The 19,462-nt window shown below is 47.5% G+C and overlaps 1 protein-coding gene across 6 annotated transcripts in view; it reads right to left on the bottom strand.

Moving 5' to 3' along the window:
- Positions 1-19,462, bottom strand: part of LOC122369233 (Ca(2+)/calmodulin-responsive adenylate cyclase-like) — a 144,293-nt gene that overhangs the window by 42,231 nt on the left and 82,600 nt on the right. For all 6 annotated transcript variants that reach the window (XM_043343808.1, XM_043343834.1, XM_043343817.1 and 3 more), the window contains exons 4-6: positions 16,242-16,360; positions 10,274-10,385; positions 8,642-8,769 (exon numbers count right to left, since the gene is read on the bottom strand). In XM_043343808.1, the coding sequence (XP_043199743.1) occupies positions 8,642-8,769; positions 10,274-10,385; positions 16,242-16,360 (359 nt within the window). The remainder of the gene's footprint in view (positions 1-8,641; positions 8,770-10,273; positions 10,386-16,241; positions 16,361-19,462) is intronic.

Below are 19,462 nucleotides of genomic sequence, written 5' to 3'. Positions count from 1 at the left end.
TGGTGGTTGATGTCTCATTCCGTTAAGTTCGCATTTGAAGCTCCGTGCCAAGGCGCCCTACCACAGCCAAACTATGACCTCACCCACTCCCTATCAGTAGGCTAGTCCCCTCGCCCCTCCCCTATACGACACACAGGGGGGCGTGCAGAGGCCGATAAGCGGGGATGTTGTCCCGATTGCAAAGGGAAAATAAACTGACGCGCCGCTGCCGACATTAGCGCTTATCGAGGCTCGTGAGACGGCAGGTGGCCACAGGAGTACCGTCGTGGGCGGTACAGGGTAAGTGAGCGAGGAAAAATCACCGTGACCGCACAGAGAGGCGGAACGGGGAACAGAGAGGCGACGATGACAGCATGAAGCACTATATAATTGAGGATGTTTTAGTACCGACCTAATCCAGCGATCCTGCATAACAACAATACAAAGTTCGGCTGCGCCAAAGGTGGCATCGGTATAAGCTATAAGGCATGACGCTATGGAGAGTGGGCTGTCCGCGCGCATTGCCGCAACTGTTGTGACTAACAAATGTTGCAATATTCACGACCAATGGTACCGGCTAGACATGGAACAATATTGCACGGCACCTTACCAATAAAAGTCATAACTAATTAGAGAATACCTATTTTACAGAACTATAAAGTGAATACGTACATGCTTTTTTATTATTTAGTCGGACCTCTCTCCAACGGGCTCTTGTCCCAATTACAGGAGAAAGCACCTGCTCCCGAAACCCGGCACCACCGCACCGCGGGTCGACGCCTTAACCGACCGCGCCACCACGGCCGCCGTTGTTTTCTGCATTACGATATAATATGAAACTACATTTAAACAAGTGAGTGCCAGAACTAAAAATGTTGTGACCCGGAGGCAGACAAAGACAACGCCACTGCCAGGAGGTCACTGTCAAACAGCAGAGCTGAGGCGGGAACAATGTCACTCCAGCCAGACCGTAACTGGTGTGACGGTCACATTTGTGACGCGTCTGTTCCTCTGAGGAACGTCCGAGCCGTGTCAGTGCAGAAATAATAACGGAACGGCGCAGTGATAAATAACGAAACATCCGACGGTGCAGGCCGTGACGAGTGGCGACCCTGACCCGTTCTCTGAGACATCGCTGTATTACTGTTCACTCGGGTTAATGAGGCTCAAAATTCAGCACGGGCACAGCCAAGCCAAGCCACCTTACTTAGACAGGAGGGAGGATGAGATGGGCTGTCCTCAATTTCATCGACAGGTTAATTATATTCCATCAGAGTTACGGCAGCCAGTTTCGGTTACTGGGTGTCTGAGATCAACTAATTGCCGTACATTTTACCACACCCGGATACTTCACTTAAATACAGAAGGATCAGCCGGTACAATAGGTGCCAACATTGCAATAGATTCAGCTTATGCAATACATTTATCTCCAGTAGACTCACCACCTCCCTGCCAAGTGCCAACACCTTGAAGAAGCACCAGACCTCCCTGTTACCCCCTTCCCCTCCCCTGCTGGGGGAGAAGGAAATCAGCCGGCCGCGGGCGGTGGGGGAGTGGGGGAGTGGGGAGGGGGGGCTGGGAAGTGACATTGCGGGTACCGCTGAATCACCGGGCCCGTGTTTATGCTGGGGCTGTTTTCATTAGAGGCCGCCGCGGCGCGTCGACGCCCAGTCGCCGGCGGGGTTAGCAGTTCAGTCACTAGCACTCCTTCGCCAGTCCAGAGGCAGTCAGTCCAGGGCCTACGGTCCAGTCACCAGCGGTCAAATCACTGGCACTCCTTCGGCAGTCCAAAACAGTCGATCTATTCACCGCCAGCAAGGCACTGGCAGGAAGGCAATTCAGGACATGTGTCCTGAAAGCAAATCAGGACACGACACTCCGCTAGCAAGAGTCAAGGGCAGTCAGTTCAGTATCTGAAGTGTCAGTTCAGTCAACGGCAGTCCAGTCCCTGTCAGTCCAGGGCACACGGCGGGCATCAGCGGCCCGCACACCGAGTAACAGCTCTGCAGTCCGTTCTCGACACATTCTAACCGATGATCCAGAAACATACCTACAGAGTACAGACTACAGTCATAGATAACATGAACTACCGTCAGTTCATGTTATCTATGCTACAGTCATCAGAGGCAACACACGCCGTGCGCCCGTACTTCCGCGTGTTTAAGCCGGCCGGCAGGCTGATCGGCACTCGACGGCAACGCGTCAATAAATAAAATCGAGACCACCCTGGCGTACTTTTAGGGCCTTGGCCCAGGCACACGAGTAAGGCAATCTAACGACTGAAATTATGTGGAGCGTAGGCTTGTCTGATCAAATATAGAGTGACTGGCATACACCTGTGGAGTGGGTTGCAATGAAATATTAAGAGGCAAAACACACTATGCTAAAAGCCCTTAAGTACTTCTAAAGAAGTTCCACAGCATTCGATTTTTATATGCACCAGCTCTGTCAAAAAAACACCAACTACTTCGAGAGGAGGGTAATTCGCAACAACGATGTTTGCAATTCCAAGACGAGTTCTGCAAACAAGCTAACAGAGAACTGAATGCTAACAAGCGCCAGAATAACGGGAAAACGTAAGTGTGCCGTACAAAAGCCAGAAACCAGCAAGCAGCACAAAAGCGAATACTGCAGACCTGAGCGCACGTTGTGACCTCTGAATCCTACGCCCCGGCATCAGAATTCACCAATCACCGCTCGACTGCCGGAAACAGCGTCCAAGAGTCCAGCTGAGTCTGGCCCGTGCAGGGCGGACCCATGACAGCCGGGGCCAAGGACACTGGCACTGGCATCGCTCACCCTCCGCTTCCCCTCCGCCGCTCATTAGAAAATAATCAACAAAATAACCAGCTCTGGAGAAAATAATCAATAAAACCCGGACATCAGTTGGAAAATAAGCAATCAAACCACGACTTCTCGTGAAAAAAAAATAATCAAAAAAATTATCAACAGGCTTTGATATATAGTTAGAACTGCGGGGCAGCCCTGATAGGCTGAACATTGAACCAAATGAAGCGTGGTGTCATATGGTAAAAGATCACAGGAGTCAGTATGCCCTTTCCTCCCTATCGGACCTTATCCCCAAACACAAGCGTGGAATCCAGCTCTAAAAGCTCTCCATGCGCTGAGCGGTACACTGCTGCGCAGTTATCACGGTGATAAAGCACGGTTCACCTTGCACCCCACAGCTCAGCCCGTCACCAGTGGGAGGTCTGAGGTAACGCCTAGGTGGTCTGGCAGCCCTACCAGCTCCCGTGACGTCACACAGGGTAGGGGCTGCAGGAGGCGAGGCGGGCGCCCTTAGACGTCCTGGTGCCCTTGGGTAGTTGATTCCCGACCCTTACCATTTAGCAGAGGCTGACAGAAAATAACCAACTTGGTGGTAGAATGAACTAACGTGATATTCGTTTATCAATCGTCGAGTCATGTAACATTTGAAAAGGGTTCTTTTTTTTAGAGAAGTGTCAGTATACCAAGCTTGACTTGATTTGCAAAACCATCAGACGACACCCGGTTACACCAGTGATGCAACGCCCGAAATGAAGAAATCACGAAATAATAACATGAACCACTCCAACCAACTTAGGACCGATCCAAAAATAAGAGCATAGGAATATAAATGATGAAAGCAATTCATGCATATTTCGACGCGATTTCAGATTCAGTATCGTGAACAGGCAAATTGAAAGGGCGCAACAAACCATCACACTCAAGGTCGGAGTGTCTCAGCAGGCCTTCATTTCAGCCACGCACTGGGACACGTATCTCGCTCCGAGCTATGCGGCACAGCCTATATCCAGGGATTTACAGCTAGCGACATCTATGAGCAGAAGCATTCGCTGATACGGAAGCTGGCGGCGCGGATAAGCTGTTGTACACACTGATACTTGATAGTACACAAACAAAATGCTGCAATCAACAACGTTCAACAAAAGCCCCGAATATTCCGTTCATTCGTATAGCATTGTAGACGATCCAATGATTCGATCAAACAGATGGTCTAATAGCTCAGATGGATGGTCTAGTGGTTCAGTCAGATAATCCCTGGTTAAAGCAGATGGTTCAAACTAAATGGTTCAGATAGACAGATCAGCAAATAGATGGATTCAGACAAGATGGTTCAGACTAGATGGTTCAACTATCTGGTTCAGACAGATCATATAATGATTGAGGACAGGGGATATGGTCATATGTTCCTGCCAGCGGAGACGGTCGGACAGAGGACAGCTCAGCGCGTCTTCTGCCGGGGGCGGTCTGAGATCCTCCGTTTATCCGGAGGGCTCACGCCGCAGTCGGTCGGATCAGAGCCACGCGTTATTAAGGCGAGCGGCCGCCGTCCGCCGGCGGCGCTACGCGCCGGTCCGAGTTTCTTCAGCGTCGGATCTACCCGGACCTTCAAATGTGATCCGAAAGGGAAGGTGAGGGATTGAAAATATTTGAAAATGGCTCATAAGGGATTGAGGCTGCCTTCAAAAAGTCTTTCACTGATGAGATATAGCGGAGCACATGGCAGATGAAATCCAGGTATGAAAGCGTTATTGCTTTGGAGACTGAAGCTCTTCCGACCTTTAGCTGCATCCCATTGACAATGAACCAGGAAATCTTTTTTTTTCCCATACCTGCTACATTGCATGATTAAATCGAGACATCCAGGCATTTAAACGGCACGTGCACTGTACCACACTTTTCAAAGTTTAATGCAATGCTTTTATATTACAAGCCGTGTGGTTCAAGGGGTGTGGTTAAACACGTTGAACCACACGGCTGCTGACGTCACTATCACATAGTTGTGAGCTTTTTGGCAGGTATGGGAAACACCTTCCAGCCCTAAGGCCGGGAATTCAATAAATGTCACCTCGCTTTTTTAGCAAAATCACCTCGGGCCTAACGGCCCTCGGAGTTTTCGCTAAAAAACCTCGGTGACATTTATTGAATCATCCCGGCCCCGGGCAGGAATATATTAGCATTAACACTCGGTAGATTTAGCTTCCAGGATTGGACTGAGTGAAAGAGCATAAGCGTTCGTTCGATCCACTATATCCGATCAAACAAAACACACCAGTCACGCCTGTGATGCAGGAAAGGCCCAGTCCAGATAACCCAGTTTCTTTCAATTTTCTTTCAATTACATTTAGGTAGGGGAAGGTGGGGTAATACGGACCAGCTAAGGTTTGAGGCCGCATATCTTGCTACACTGCTCTCGTAATTCATATTATTTATAGTCTTCGGAATGCTCAATCCTTCCTCTGTTGATATGTGTAAAGACTAAATTTCAAATTAAAGACATCTAGGTGGTGGACGGTCTTAACCCGGCACCGCCTGGGCTATTTCCGTACCCACGACAGCCTGGGGGGGTCGAATCCGACCCCCCCCCCCCTGTTATCTCGAGAACCAATGGTCGCATCGAGCCCCGCGAGGCGGCGTTCGAAAGGTCTCTACGAGACCTTCCCAAAGCACTCTTAAGATTTTATTTAAGATTGAGGTCAACTTTCGGGTCAAGGTCAGGTCAAAGGTCAAATTCTGGGGTTTTACATGATTAGGCTTACGGACAGCGGAATCGATAGCTGCTGCTCGAAACTCACCAAAAATGACCTCAAAGGCCTAGTGAAGGTACCATGTAAGTATAGAGGTCATACTAAGTACGGGTCAAGGTCAGGCCAGGTCACGAAAGGTCACGGTTTTCACTTTCCGCTACATGGGCGTGCAACACATGTTTTATGGCTTATTTTTCACGCCGAATCCGATGGTAATGGTTATATGTGACCCCAATTCACTTTGCCGGTGATAAGTGTGCATTGAAAGCATAAAAAATCGTTTATACTAAACGAGGGCTGAGAAAAAGGGTCATTTTTTCAACTTTTTATTTTTGACATAAAAATGCACTTTTCTAGACGAGCTTTGTCCCAGGAATCTAGTGGTGCCATTTGTTTTCACATGCGATGTTCAGAAGTGCCTCTAATTCACGAAAATGCTAATGACGTCACCATGCCCTATGCATGTTGGAGCTATTTTTTACAATTTGGGGGTCAAAAATCAAGATAGAAAGTTGAAATTTGGGACAACTTATGTTCTAATAGAGCTCTATAACATATATTCCAGTTTTTTTTGGAAATTCTCAAAATTTTGGATTTTATTAGCTGTTTTCCAAAAAATGTAGTTTTTTGAATTTTTAGGGGTGAAAAACGCATTTTATGGAAAATCCGAGATAGCTATTTTAAAGAACTCGTTGAGCTGCGTCTATTCATGTCCTTAATTTGCAATTTGCTTTAAACCCTGATTATTGGCGATTTTTAAAACATTTACCACTTTTTGACTAAAAACGCCATGTAGTTACATCACTAAAATCGATATATCTCAAAAAATTTTGAAATTTTTTTCTTAAAAATTACACAGAAGACGTCAAATTGATGGGGGAGAAGGTATGCCGAGTTTCAAGTTGATAGCGTAAGCAGTTCTTGAGTTATTTAAGAAAAACGGAGGGGGGGGGGTCGGATCCGACCCCCCCAGGCGGTCGCGGGTTAAAGAGGGACATGTCAAAAACTCAGACAAGAAAAAACGTGGGGTAAGACGGACCACCTAGCAGTGCCTGCTATCCGTTCATGTGTGTTACACTTCTGCTCTGTACTCTTGTAAGAAAAAGTAGCCAGAATGGTAAAATAACAAAATGAGCCTTTATTCTTTACTCATGTGTGATGGAAGTGCAGCTAAAAGCTGGGAACATGTGTGTTGATTGTCGTTTGGCATGAATGCATGCTAACTGAGCACTTGCATGCATGGCTCACATGCAACAAAGACTGCTTCCTGAAAAATTAGCTTACTTAAACTTGTGTCAATGTTTTGGAAAAGAACTTTCCATATGCAGGGTACAATGGACCACCACAGGGTAAGATGAACCACAGTGGTCCGTCTTGCCCCAAATCTAAATTCTGTCATTATCATGACGTATATGTCAAATAGCCCAACATAGCAAAACCTTGCCTTTCCTGAAGTGTGACTATAACTAAGTTTATAACTTTGTTCTTCACAGTTAAGTGCAAAATAGAAACTTATCATGCAAGAAAGGCACCGTGATTGAATCACCCGTAGATTTCTTATATATTAGATCGGTTTGACGAAAAACAACATTTTTCTCAATAACTCAAAACCTATGCATCCCAGCAGCATGAGCTCAAGGTGGCCATTGTTACGAAGGAAAACAAACATAGTGAGTGCATAAAGCAGTAGATACCAGCAGCGGTTCAGCCGGGAGGGCTGGTGGTCCGTCTTGCCCCGCTGGGCCGTCTTACCCCACCTTCCCCTACGTCCCATCAGTTTTTCAGACGCCAAGCAGCTTCCACCTAACCAGCCGTCAATATCCATGTCAGCCCACCTCTCCTGGGAGCGGTAGACCACCGTGTGCCCAGCTGCGCTATCCCTTCCACCTCCCCAGGGAGCGGTAGAGTCCGATATCGCGTTCTACCATCTCCGCCACCACACGTCCCGTAATGAGCGCAGCCTGAGCGCGGACACTGCTCTGCCCGGGAGCCGGCTACCGTTTGAGAAACTCGCAGAAAATGAAACGGTGGCGCCTGCAGCCCGGAGCTGCGGATTCACCTCACGGTTCGGGGATGAAAGGACTTCGTTCGTGTCCAAATTGTTCGACGCGCCGAGCTAAAACGAGGTGGATGGGTCTTCGCCATTTTTCGGGAGCTGTCACATACCGCTTAGCCGTAAAAGTCAAGGCTGCCATACGCGGTCACGCACGCACGTAGGTTGTTAACCTTTTGGAAAATATGAAATCGACTGAGTTTAATGATCGCTCATATACAGCAGACCGAATGGGACCTGACAATGCCCCGAACATGGGTGGCTACTTTCCAAAGACTGGGAGCATTGAGAAATTGTCTCTGTCAATGAAAGGATTGAAGGCAGTGATAACGGGATAACTTCGCGGCGGACGCGTCAGAAAAGTATCACCAGCAAGATTCCAATCAACCACAGCTCCGATCCGAGACTGCAGTTCAATTCAAAGCTATGCATGTTGTCAATCTTTGCAGCCTATGAAAAGTTTTCGTTGCATGTGCAAACGACCATATTATTCATAGACCAACGACGAGGGCATTAAATAGACGAGCTCCCATAATCCCCAAGCACATTGTCTTCCTCAAACGTCTAAAATGCAGCATCGCTCCAACGTCATGCTCGAAGCTCCAACGCGATGTTCGAACACCAGCTCTCACCACAGGGTCATTTAGTACCATTACGGAGGCCGGGTCGGCTGGTGCCGTTTTTGGTGGACACCGAGGCTGCAGATTACCGACCTATTACATTACATTTCATTGAATATATATTACATTACGTTATATATCACTCAGCGTCGGTGCTCGGCCAGCTGTGGCACGGAACTCTGACGAGCCGGGACACGGGGTACTCAGCAGTTACGGCGTGGGTTTCCCACCAGCTAAGACACGTGGCTCTGTGGTAATACCCGGCCACGGGACTCTAACCTTTTGGGACGACCGGGTCACTGCACAGTGCCCTGAACACCAGACCGAACAGGACAGACGCCCCTCCCTACACAACTTCCTCGTCCCATGTGTGTTAGACACTTGGGAATCAAGAAGATAAATTGAGTAGGTGTGCGCGAAGCTATGAACATTAAACGGCGCGGCGCGGCACTTACGCGATGGCATCGATCATGTCCAGTCCCATCTCGATGCAGCAGCGGCCGTGGTCGGAGCGCGCCTCCGGCAGGCCCGAGACGCAGTAGTAGCAGTCGCCCAGGATCTTGATCCGCATACAGTGGTTGTCCTGAAAAAGAGAGAGACATTTGTAAGAAAGAGATGAATATGGCAGGTTATGATCATGCTGGGTTTTGTTACAGAGCTTAGCATGGAAATGGAAATGGATAGCATGGACCTTATGATCGTGCTTCTCTAAATTCACTGGTTAATCACGGATGATTTAAGAGGACATCAAAAGCAAAGAATGTCCGACATCATGGGCATCATAGCCGCAAAGTCCACAAGATATCGTATCCAAGCTACCGTCTCATGGCAGGTAATCCCCGCGATCTATAGGCAGAAGACGACAGACGAAACAGACAGATATGCGAGCGATGTCCCTCTGTGGCACCCTAAACAATACGGCACCTTGTCAGATAAAACTACAGAACAATGGTCCCTCCTGCAAACCGCGGCGGCCGCAGCGGCAGCTAGAAGCTCATGGTGGGCCGGTGTTGAGTGGCAGAATAGTGTTAAAACACCTGTGGCCACCGCCACCGGCCATGATAGTGTTGAAAAGACAGTGTTGCTATGTTACGCGTTCGCGTGGATATCATATTTCAATTAATTGTTGTATGATATTATGAAAAGCACATAATTTCGGGCTTACTTCCCTTTCTCATAAAATGAAACAACGCCATCACCATAAAAGAAAGCAACACAACAAAAGGTTTAAACATAGGGTAAGCAGCTGCATCGCAAAAAGCTAGCCTGCAGTTGTCATGGTATACAGCTAACTAAATTTGCTGTCGTGGTGCCAATATCAATAGAAATGCCACATAATTGAAGCAAAAATTTCCACCTGTCACCAAACCAATACCATATGACCAATTTGGCACATCTCTGATCACAATAACCAAAGCGATAACCGAATCGCGCGGCTTAAAATACGCTCTGTTTGTGGATGTTGGCTGGTACAGCGCGGTGGGTGGGTTTCGTCATAGTGCCCCGTGGAAATGTGGACGCCATTACGAACTGTTTATCTGTGTATATTGACCGCGGGCTGTCGGCAGATTGTCGCGATTCATCAGTCGAGCGGCCCGGGCTGGCGAGTGAAGGGACAGGCTCAACAATGTGGTGATATTTCGTCAGTGCATTAGGTCCCTCTGCAATGATGGCGGTAGATGGGGCTGACAAGGAACGACGGCAGTCGGCACTGCTGGTCGAAATCTCACTTAATTCCATTTGCTGTCATAGTTGCAATGTTAAAAATTGTTAAATTGGTAAATTGTTGTTGACTACAAATTGTGCACGACAATGACATCGAATACACTGGAACCCTCGCAATGTTAGCGTGTGTTAAACATGCTTTTTTAGCGTCATGAACTCAAAAGCCAAATTTAAGAGCATTTACTCAAGAAATAGGATTACATTTAAAGTTTCTAAACACAGAGACAACACAGACACGACAAAGCTACTGGGACATTTGCTTCCCTTTTTAAACTGAATGATCAAATCTTTCAGATAAGTATCCACCCAAGCTATCGTCACAGATCTTATGACGTCAGTTACATGATCAGCAGGCTACTCACGTTGGCCAGCTGATCAAAGCGCCCGAAGAGCTCGTTGAGAAGCCGCACCAGCTCTTGCGCCGAACACTGAGAGGCCAGGACCGTGAAGCCCACGATGTCGGCGAACAGGATACTGCCGGACAAACAGGGAAACGGGCCGTCAATCACACTGTAGCGTGTTCATTTATACTGTCAGCAGGATGCCAAAGGCACGCAACAGCAAAAAAAAAAACTCGTTCCATTTTCAACGAGGTCGTTACAAAAGTGGTCAAGTTTAAAGAAACGCGTATAAAATCAGTATGTGGCATACATATGTGACAATTCTACATTCTAAGAAACACCCCAAAAATAACCCAGGTTTATTAAGTAAATGGCATTACTTCATCACCGGGCAAATTGCGTTATATCAGCACAAATGCGTTTTCCTAACAACACATCAGAGCCCTCATCAAGGCATAGATCAATACCGAGCAAAAACTGTCACTCAGCAATAAAAACAGGGTACTAACAGTGCACATCGGACACCCACTGCGCCAGTCACGAAACCCTGCTTCCTCCGCGGACAAAAAACACACGTCACTACGTCCGACCACAAAGGACGAAGGAGAGGCCGCCTGGGAAGCGCCAAGTGCACGGTATACGACCTCTCGGCAAATGGTCCATCTCCACGCATGGTGAGATGGGAGGTAATGCTACCGACAAAAATAACTCCAGATGGAGTCTGACTCGAAGGTGGAACGTGGAGGTGATTCATCTCATAACCAATGGCTCAGTTACAAGGGCAACACATCGCTGCACCCTAAGCATTCGCATTGGTATTCGTTCGTTGGTGGTTTAGTGTCGAATGATGCCAGATTGTACGAGAGCAGCTCACCCTCCAGTCTCGAAAAGGACCATTCCAGCTACAAGTTAACAAACAATTGAAAACGATACCGAAAGCATATTTTACGAACGTATTGGCCTATGCGGTTATCGAACTTAATAAGAGGGCTGGGAATAGGCATATCATGTGACATATCAGTCAAAAGAAATGCGACTCATCAGTCTACACGGTTGCAAACCGTCTGTAGCTCCTTTCGCTGTTTATTCAGGACAGCAGAGCTGATAAATACCCTCGTGTCAAAAGAAGCGAGTGGACCGGACCGCAGGGCGCAGGAATAGCTCGCAATGTTTCCAAACATCACACAACGTCCAATTACAAACGAGCCCATCACAAACTGATGATTTCGATCGTCGCCACCACAGGCGGTCAAAAAGTCCAGACAGTGTGGCCGTCGCTCCAAACTGGACCCAACTCTCACCGGCGCCGGTACCGCGGCCCTCAGGGCTCTGTGAGCCAGAGTAGCTGTGCAGTACGCTGACAGGTGGAAACAGTTGTCCCGTCAGCCTGACACTGCTGCCGTGAGGTTCCCATACCTCTGCCCGACAAGCCGGCATAGCAGTGACATGTCATCACCAAACGAGCAGGTGTCAGGTGACGCGCCACCTTTATCAGCTGGGGGACTGCCATCACAGGGAGTGATGTCATCATTATCCTCCGCACGGCAGCAATGATGGGAGAGAGACGGGCATGTGATGGGCCGTGATTCGCGGGCAGGTTCCATGACCGTGAATCTAGCACACGAGCCCTCGAGGAGGGTAACGAGATGTAGCGCTGGACGTCCTCGGGGCAGCACGATCATTAGCTGCAGCGAGGTAATCATAGTTCTCAGCTCATTTCGCTTCAGCGCCGTATAATTATCGTTGCTTAAATTCTCGGTGAATGAGTGCACCGAATTTTTCTCAATTTACACCGCATGGTTAGCAGGCCTGTATGCAACACTGTATCTCAGAACCAGGTTCACAATGGCCTATGGTGCTCAGTGCACCACCCCTCTTCCAGTTCCACAGACAGCTCTGGTGATGATTGTCGAACGTTCCATGGCCTTCCCTCCAGGCTCCGTGGGTATCGAGCACCGTGGGTATCCGTGGGTATGGTGCTAGGTATGATTTCAACCCTTCCCTTTCGGCTCGACGGGTTCTGCGTGCGCCATCATCACTTCCTCCTGTCCCACAGTCACCTCTGGTGCCGACTACACCAATCCCACCTCCCGCCTCTCCAGCCGCCACTCGGCCAGCACGGAACAGTCGACAATCACAGCCAATCACTGGCGCCGGACGCCCCGGCCGACCGCATACTGATGTGCAGGGGCGACGGGCCGACCTCCCTCTCCCCCTCCCTCTCTATGGAGGGCAGCTCCTGCAGCAGTGCCCACTCCCGACAATAGTAGTCCTCACGCAGTCGCACCGGAGGCTGACGGCCCCAATTTACTAACATCGGGGGCGACAATTCACAACTGCGGACCACTTACCAGCCCATTTACAAGCCCCGTGATTTCAGAAATGTCAGCAAATTGCGAATGAACACAGTTGCTGCTCACGAAAAAGCCGAGGAGCCAACAACTTTGCAAAAAGGTTTTCAAAAAGCTCTGCAAAGTTGCTGTGTCTCCTTGAAAATAGCCATTCACAGTGGAAAACAAAAACTAGACCAGACCAAGCAGGAATGACCAGACCTCCATTTAAGATTTCTCCCGGCACACAGCTGATAACACCATAATGTTTCCTTCCGTACATTGACACCCTCACCGTCACAGTCGTTTCACAGACTGTAGTGTGTGCGCTGTACCCTCCAGCTCACTGTCAAACCAAACCTCAGAGCGGTCGGCATCCATCAAAGCCAGGACGATCCTCTCCAAAACCAGCTGACCGAGCTCGACTGAAGGGCCACTCTCGGAGCCGCGTGACCTCTGACCCGGAAGGGGGGGGGGTAGACTCTCCGTGTGAGCGGAGAGTCTGTTTGCCCTCCGCTCGACTCAGCACGCGCCGCGGAGAGCCACTCAGTCCGCACGAGAAGAAGAACAAACGACAGAAAGTCGTCTACGAAGAGAGGTTCAGAGATGGCGCCGGTCAATTGTGATCGCCTTGATTCGAAATGGATGAGCCTGATTGCGTTAGGTTTTATAAAGTGGACGTACAGAAAGTACAAAAGCAAATGTCAACTGCTTCCTGTTCCCGACAACTTATCCGTACCTAAATAAAGTAATCTATAACGATGAATTTCAGGATAAGACCAGACGATTAGTGCTGCCGTGAGATATTAGAATCAGCACAGTATGATGCAGGTTGGAAATTTGCGTATAATGAATTTACTAATGTATTTCAAATTACAGCTTACATCACTCGAGTACCAAGGTAGACAGTTGATGACGTTCTCGGCTCTTCGCTTAACTCCAGTCGGTAAATCGGTCACCTGCCTGGGCTGTATGCCATCGCTGACGAAACTCATGGCAGCCCACCCGTCCTATCTACGTCCTTCTCCGAGTCGCTCTTCTTAGTAGCCCCTGAATCAATCAACCCAGTGTCAGGCTGCAGGGGCTGACAGCATTCCACGGGAGCCGGGAGAGACCAGGCGGTCACACGGCCAAAGGATGAGAGTCGGGTACAGAGCTGCAGACCCACATCGCGTGTATGCTCACCGGGAGAATAAAATTGAACTTGAGAGAAAAATAAAAGAACGCAGTATAAGCAAGTGCGGAATATGTCAAGAATCAAATAACAGCTGGCTATTGCGAAAATATGGTATGTTCACTAGATATCTACGTCACTAAGACAAAGGGTCAGAGTGATATTATAGGTATTTGAAAACAAATGGAATCTAAACGCTCATGATAAATCTTAGCTTTTTTCTTCTGGTTCTAGCATTCGCCTCATCTTATGCTTGTCAACAGTCCTTCAAGGCCGCTCACACCGCAGGCCTTTGTTCGCTTGTAAGCTATCTTCCATAAATAAACACTTCGCAAAAAATAGCTGACAAAACGTACCCAACAACCAAACATCGTATCTAGTTTCACCAAACAATACCTTTTCGCTGTCAATAACAAAGATGCCTTCTTTCATTTGTTACTAGCTAGTTTTGCATGTCCCAAGTGTTATACACGTGCTAGCCGAGCCCCTTCTGCGACCAAGACCCAAATGGTAATTTTAAGGTTTGTGTTTGGGACTGTTGCATCTGTGTGGCATTATTCGGTTTTGAATGTTGTTTCTTTGAAATACAGATATGAGCCGGGCATTTTGGTTCTCGGAAAAAATGGTGGTGCTAAAACCGATCACCGATAGGTATCGGGCATCGTTAGCGAGGGAGTCAATTGTGCAAATGCCCTGCATCTTCTCGAGTCTTTCTTTTTCGTAGAACGATATACAGGGTGTCTCAAAAGTTCGTTTACACATTTCCCATGTCAATAAAGCATATAAAAACCGGCAAAAAATCTAAGGTTTTGGTGTCCGTGTGTACACTAGACAAATATGCATGCTTTGACAACTGATTCGGAAGGTTGCAAACCAAACCTTTTTCTGTATCTCCAAAAATATTTGCCCATACCGATTTTCGTCACTCCGTCAGCTGCCGGAGGCTGATAAAAGGTTACCAGCTTTCAAGCTCTTGTAGGGGAATCCCCTGCAGTTTCTGCGTCGGATTTAGGTTTGACGAGCTCCCCGGCAACATCCGCTTCTCCCTGAAAGCCGACATCTTGCATCGACACCATCCGTGAGTATTTTGTAGGTCTTCTCTGGCGCTAACTCCTTCATGAATGACTGGCGCCGACTTCCCAAGCACCATTTTCCTTTTCAAAACAATCCCATTCCTGAACAAATGGGAAGTGCCAGGGGCAAATTTTTCGCAGCATATCGTAGCAGAATGTGTCGGCCATCTGTTTCTTAGACACATTTTGCAAATCCCGAACGCTCGTCATTCCCAATGCCAAGACCTTCGCTGGGTTCCGGAGTGTTTTCCTCAGGAGAGGTTCTGCTTTGTAAACGGCCAAAACCTGTCCATCGTGCGGTTTTGTCCGGATTTTGTGTGTAAAAGAAAGCTATTTGCTCCAGATCTACCTCTTGAAACTTCGTTAGATAAAACTTTACATTAATTGACACTTTTGGAGGGTCATTTGTCCTCGGCATTGACGATTTTCGCATTATTTTCCCTCAAAATTTAGCGTTATAGATATTATAAACAATTTTAAATGATATTTTGTCTTTATTTTATGATGACCTGCAATTTTTGAAACTGGGTAACCTCTGTCTGTGAGCTTCTAGTCAGTTTTCAATAGTTAGGACTGCATTTCCAGCTGCTTTCCGGAGCACGAGTCTGCTGCGGTACAAGGGTCGTTCAAAGCGCTGTTAGTCTCGCATGGTTTTGTCCTTCAAAAATTTTAGCCACCGTTTTTATTAGATGACCATCATGTTGTACTCATCCTCGCCGACACTTTGCCATGTGTCATTTCCGACCTAACCATTCCCATTACTCGTGAAGCAGAGAGTTTCTCAGCCGACCCGAGTATGCGACCTCCATTTTCATGCCTGATCCATGGTCAGAGGTGAACCCTTTTTGTGAGCTCATGAAGGGTCGAATGCGCTTGAAAACAATGAAGCTGCTTGAGGAAGGTTGTTACCAATGCCCATGCAAAATTTCGACTGTTAATTTCTTGTTGATTCAGAATTATTGACAAAAAAGCATGGCTGGTACCTGTAAGCGAACTTTTGAGACACCCTGTACTACGAAAAAGAAAGCCTAAACCCTATCCGGACTTCAAGCAAGCGGTCTGTCTATCTGGCATACAAAAAAAAAAACATTGCACGAAGATACGAATATACGTTGAAAAGGAACCATTTAGAAATCATGGAATGAAGCTAATGTTGCGACACGTCAACACGATCGGAAAGCATTGCGCCACTCGAAAAAAAAATGTACCTAATTCTGAGAGCAAACATCAAGCAAATCAAATAACATATATGGTAGTATTACTAATGAGGATTGATTAGGGTTAAACAACGCCCGAATGGAACCAGGCAGGGATCTTATTGTCATCCTGAGCCAAGTGTACTAAGAACAGCTTCTTCAAATGCTACATCTGGCATATATGGATGACGAACCAAGGAGGGGTAGGGTGCTCACCTGACGTTCTCGTGACGCTGGATGTAGATCTTGTGGAACTGTCGCTCCACCGGCGACACGATGTCCTCCTTCATCTCCAGGGCCACGTGTTCAGGAAGTACCGACAACAGCAGCCGCTCCTGCCGAACACAGAGAGACAGACGTCACATCCAAACATTGACTGGAATGGTTCGATCTACAGACATTTACTCGGTGACTGGAAAGAATGAATGACATTCACTCGTTGGAAAAATGCGAATGACATCTCTCACTGACTGAAAAATGTGACTGACATAGCTAGTATCTTTCAAAATGATTCCCTGTAACAGCACACATCGAAGTCTTTCTACATATATGACGTTCCCCCTACCCTTCTATCACAAAACATACAGCGCAGTTCCATCGCCACCACTGTGTTTCAGCAATGGAAACGGATGAACTCATCATCCCTCTGCCGCTGGGTCGGGAATGGACCGCATATTTTCGACTGACAGTTGAAAACGGGGCGACCGGGAGCGGTCGGGCGGCGGGCGGAGCTCCGGGGGCGGCGCTATTTACCAGAGCCGCCAGCGATATGTCACTGCCCGGCTGAATATCGGAAACAAATATCAGAGGATGATATCGAGTTCCATCTTAACCCGCGCGGGGCTGGGGGGGGGGGTAAATTTTACCCCCCCTCGCGAATTTTTGCGATATCTCAAAAACGGCGGCGCGCAGCGCCGCCAAACTTTCAGTAGGGGAGAGTGGGGTAAGATGCCCAGGGTGGGAAAGACGCCCCACCCCCTCTAGCGGGGAAACAAAGAATCGAACCTGGAAATGAATGTTCTTAGCGTAAAGCGGAAGCCTGCCTTAATGTTAACTGCACAAAAATTTGCGAAGCTCAGTTGGGCAACGGCTGGCTGGTGATTGCATGTTTTTTATTTGCTGCTTTCAAAAAATATTTTGGCGTCAAAACATTGTAAATATCAAAGAAGGTAGATAATTTTTGCGTCCCTTGCTATTGTCGTGATACATTAACATGCGTGTACTGTGTCCCAAACAGTTTGTTTCAGGGTGTAGTTTTATGGCTAACAAATTGTGCTGATTTAATGTTACTTCGGTACCTTGGGGTAAGATGCCCCCTGTCCTGATGGGGAAAGACGCCCCCCTAAATCCGTAGGCTGTCCTTCAAGCAGCCCGTCAAATCATTTATTACATACTTGTGATGAGAGACAAAAGCCGATCTGGGACTATTGAGAGTCCGGTACGGTCGGATGCTCCCCATGCCGGTCTCTCGGCCCACACAGCGACTTTTTGGGCGGCATCTAACTCTGAGAGCCTTCACGACGGCCTCTAAGGGCCCCATTATTGGTTCCAGGGCCCCTCACGACATCCTTTGAGGGCTCCCACGTTGGCTCCACGGGCCGCGCTGGCATCTGAGGTCCCCACGATGGGCTTGAGGGCCCTCAAGCATCATGAAGACCTATAAGGGCCCCACAGTGGTCTCCGAACGCCACCACGGAGGCTTGTTTGGCCACGCTGGACTATGATGGCTCTAACGATGACCTCTGAAGCCCCTTACGACTACTTTTGAGGGCCCTTACGATGACGTTTGGTGTCTACTGCAGGCTCGAAGGGACTACTGATTCGTTCAGGCGATTCACGTGCCTATTTTTGTCACTTATAGTGCAGGGGGCATCTTACCCAACGCCAGGGGGCGTCTTTTCCACCCTGTGGGGTAAGATGCCCCCTTTCACTTCTTCAGGAAAATGCTTAATAGCAAAAAAAGCTATCATGTTTCAGGCACGAAAGTGTGATATTTTTTGGAGAAAAATGATGTCGGCTTCCGTTGAAACTCCAAGTTTTGGCTTTCCGATCGTCATTTTCGAATAATATATGACATAGTCAAACCCTGGGCATCTTTCCCCACTCTCCCCTACCTTTTCTTACATCAATTTGACACGTTTCCTGAAAATTTGAGCGAAATCCGTCGGAAAATTTTTGAGAAATTGACGTTTTAGTGACGTCATGTTCGCCATTTTCGCCTCAAAAACGGCAAAAGTTCAAACGCCCCTAACATCTTCATTTTTAAAGGAATCAAGACGTAACAAAAAAGGTTATACGTAATTTTCCTTTGTCTATCAAATGGCTATCTCGGTTTTTTGAAAATTTTGGATTTTGGCCTAAATTTTTTCAAAAAACTGACTTTTTTGGGAAAATCATTATAAAATCCAAAATTTTGAGTCTATCGAAAAAACCGGAATATATGTCAGAGAAGTGGTCTATGTGCACCTACATACCAAATTTTAGAAGAATCGGTTCAAAAATGTGGGAGTTATTCAAAATGTTATGACGTCACGACACACAATTTTTTTGAAAAATGACTTTTTTGGAAGTTCTAGACCTCGTACGGAAACAAAAATAGCACCATTCGATTTGCCGTGAAAAACTGCATCAGATAGACACCTTTTTAGGCCTTAACAACCAACTTCAAAATTTGACCTCACCTGACCTGACCTTGACCTGACCTCGACCTGAAATTCATCCAGAGGTGGTCCATATCACTTATTCAGTGTGCCTATTGAATTCTATGAGTAAAATGACCCATAAAACATGTGTCGCACATGCCCTTTTCTATATTTTGTTTTTTGGTGACCTGACCTGACCTGACCTGACCTTACCTTGACCTTGACCTCTGAATGATATTGTATGCAACGAATATTGTCTTGGTAGCCTAAGAACACGTTTTGGGCGATCAGTCTCAGTCCATGACTCCATTCTTCGGCAACTACGGTGCAAGGCCGATACTGTAGAAACTAGCAATTTGTACCCTTGACCTGACCTTGACCTTGACCTCAAACTTCAGATTAAGTACATGTTTTTAGTAGTTCGTGATGAGAGCTTTCGATTGGCGTTTGAATTTTCCAAATCGGACCATTAGTTCGGGAGATAACAGGGGGGGGTAAAATTTACCCCCCCCCCCCCCCCAGCCCCGCGCGTTCGGCTGGAGACCCCAGCCCCGCGCGGGTTAAGCTGCCGATAAATTCTGGTGACATCATATAGAAAAACGATAGTGGTTTGCTGCAGGCAAAACTGACGTTATATTTTATCACCATGCTATAAAAGTTGGTTCGAATAATAGCAATCTTCTGGAAGTATCAACCATAATAAATACGCAGAAAGATATAGCGCCCATCTTGGCATCGCAGTAACCTGTTAAGAAGTAAATAAACCCATTGTTGCAGTTAGGTGGACGATATTTT

The sequence above is a fragment of the Amphibalanus amphitrite genome, unplaced genomic scaffold, assembly GCF_019059575.1.
Source record: "Amphibalanus amphitrite isolate SeventyFive unplaced genomic scaffold, NRLGWU_Aamphi_draft 000033F_arrow, whole genome shotgun sequence".
Lineage (NCBI taxonomy): Eukaryota > Metazoa > Arthropoda > Thecostraca > Balanomorpha > Balanidae > Amphibalanus > Amphibalanus amphitrite.
The sequence above is the reverse complement of the archived record's forward strand: the minus strand, read 5'-3'. Positions and strand labels throughout refer to the sequence as shown.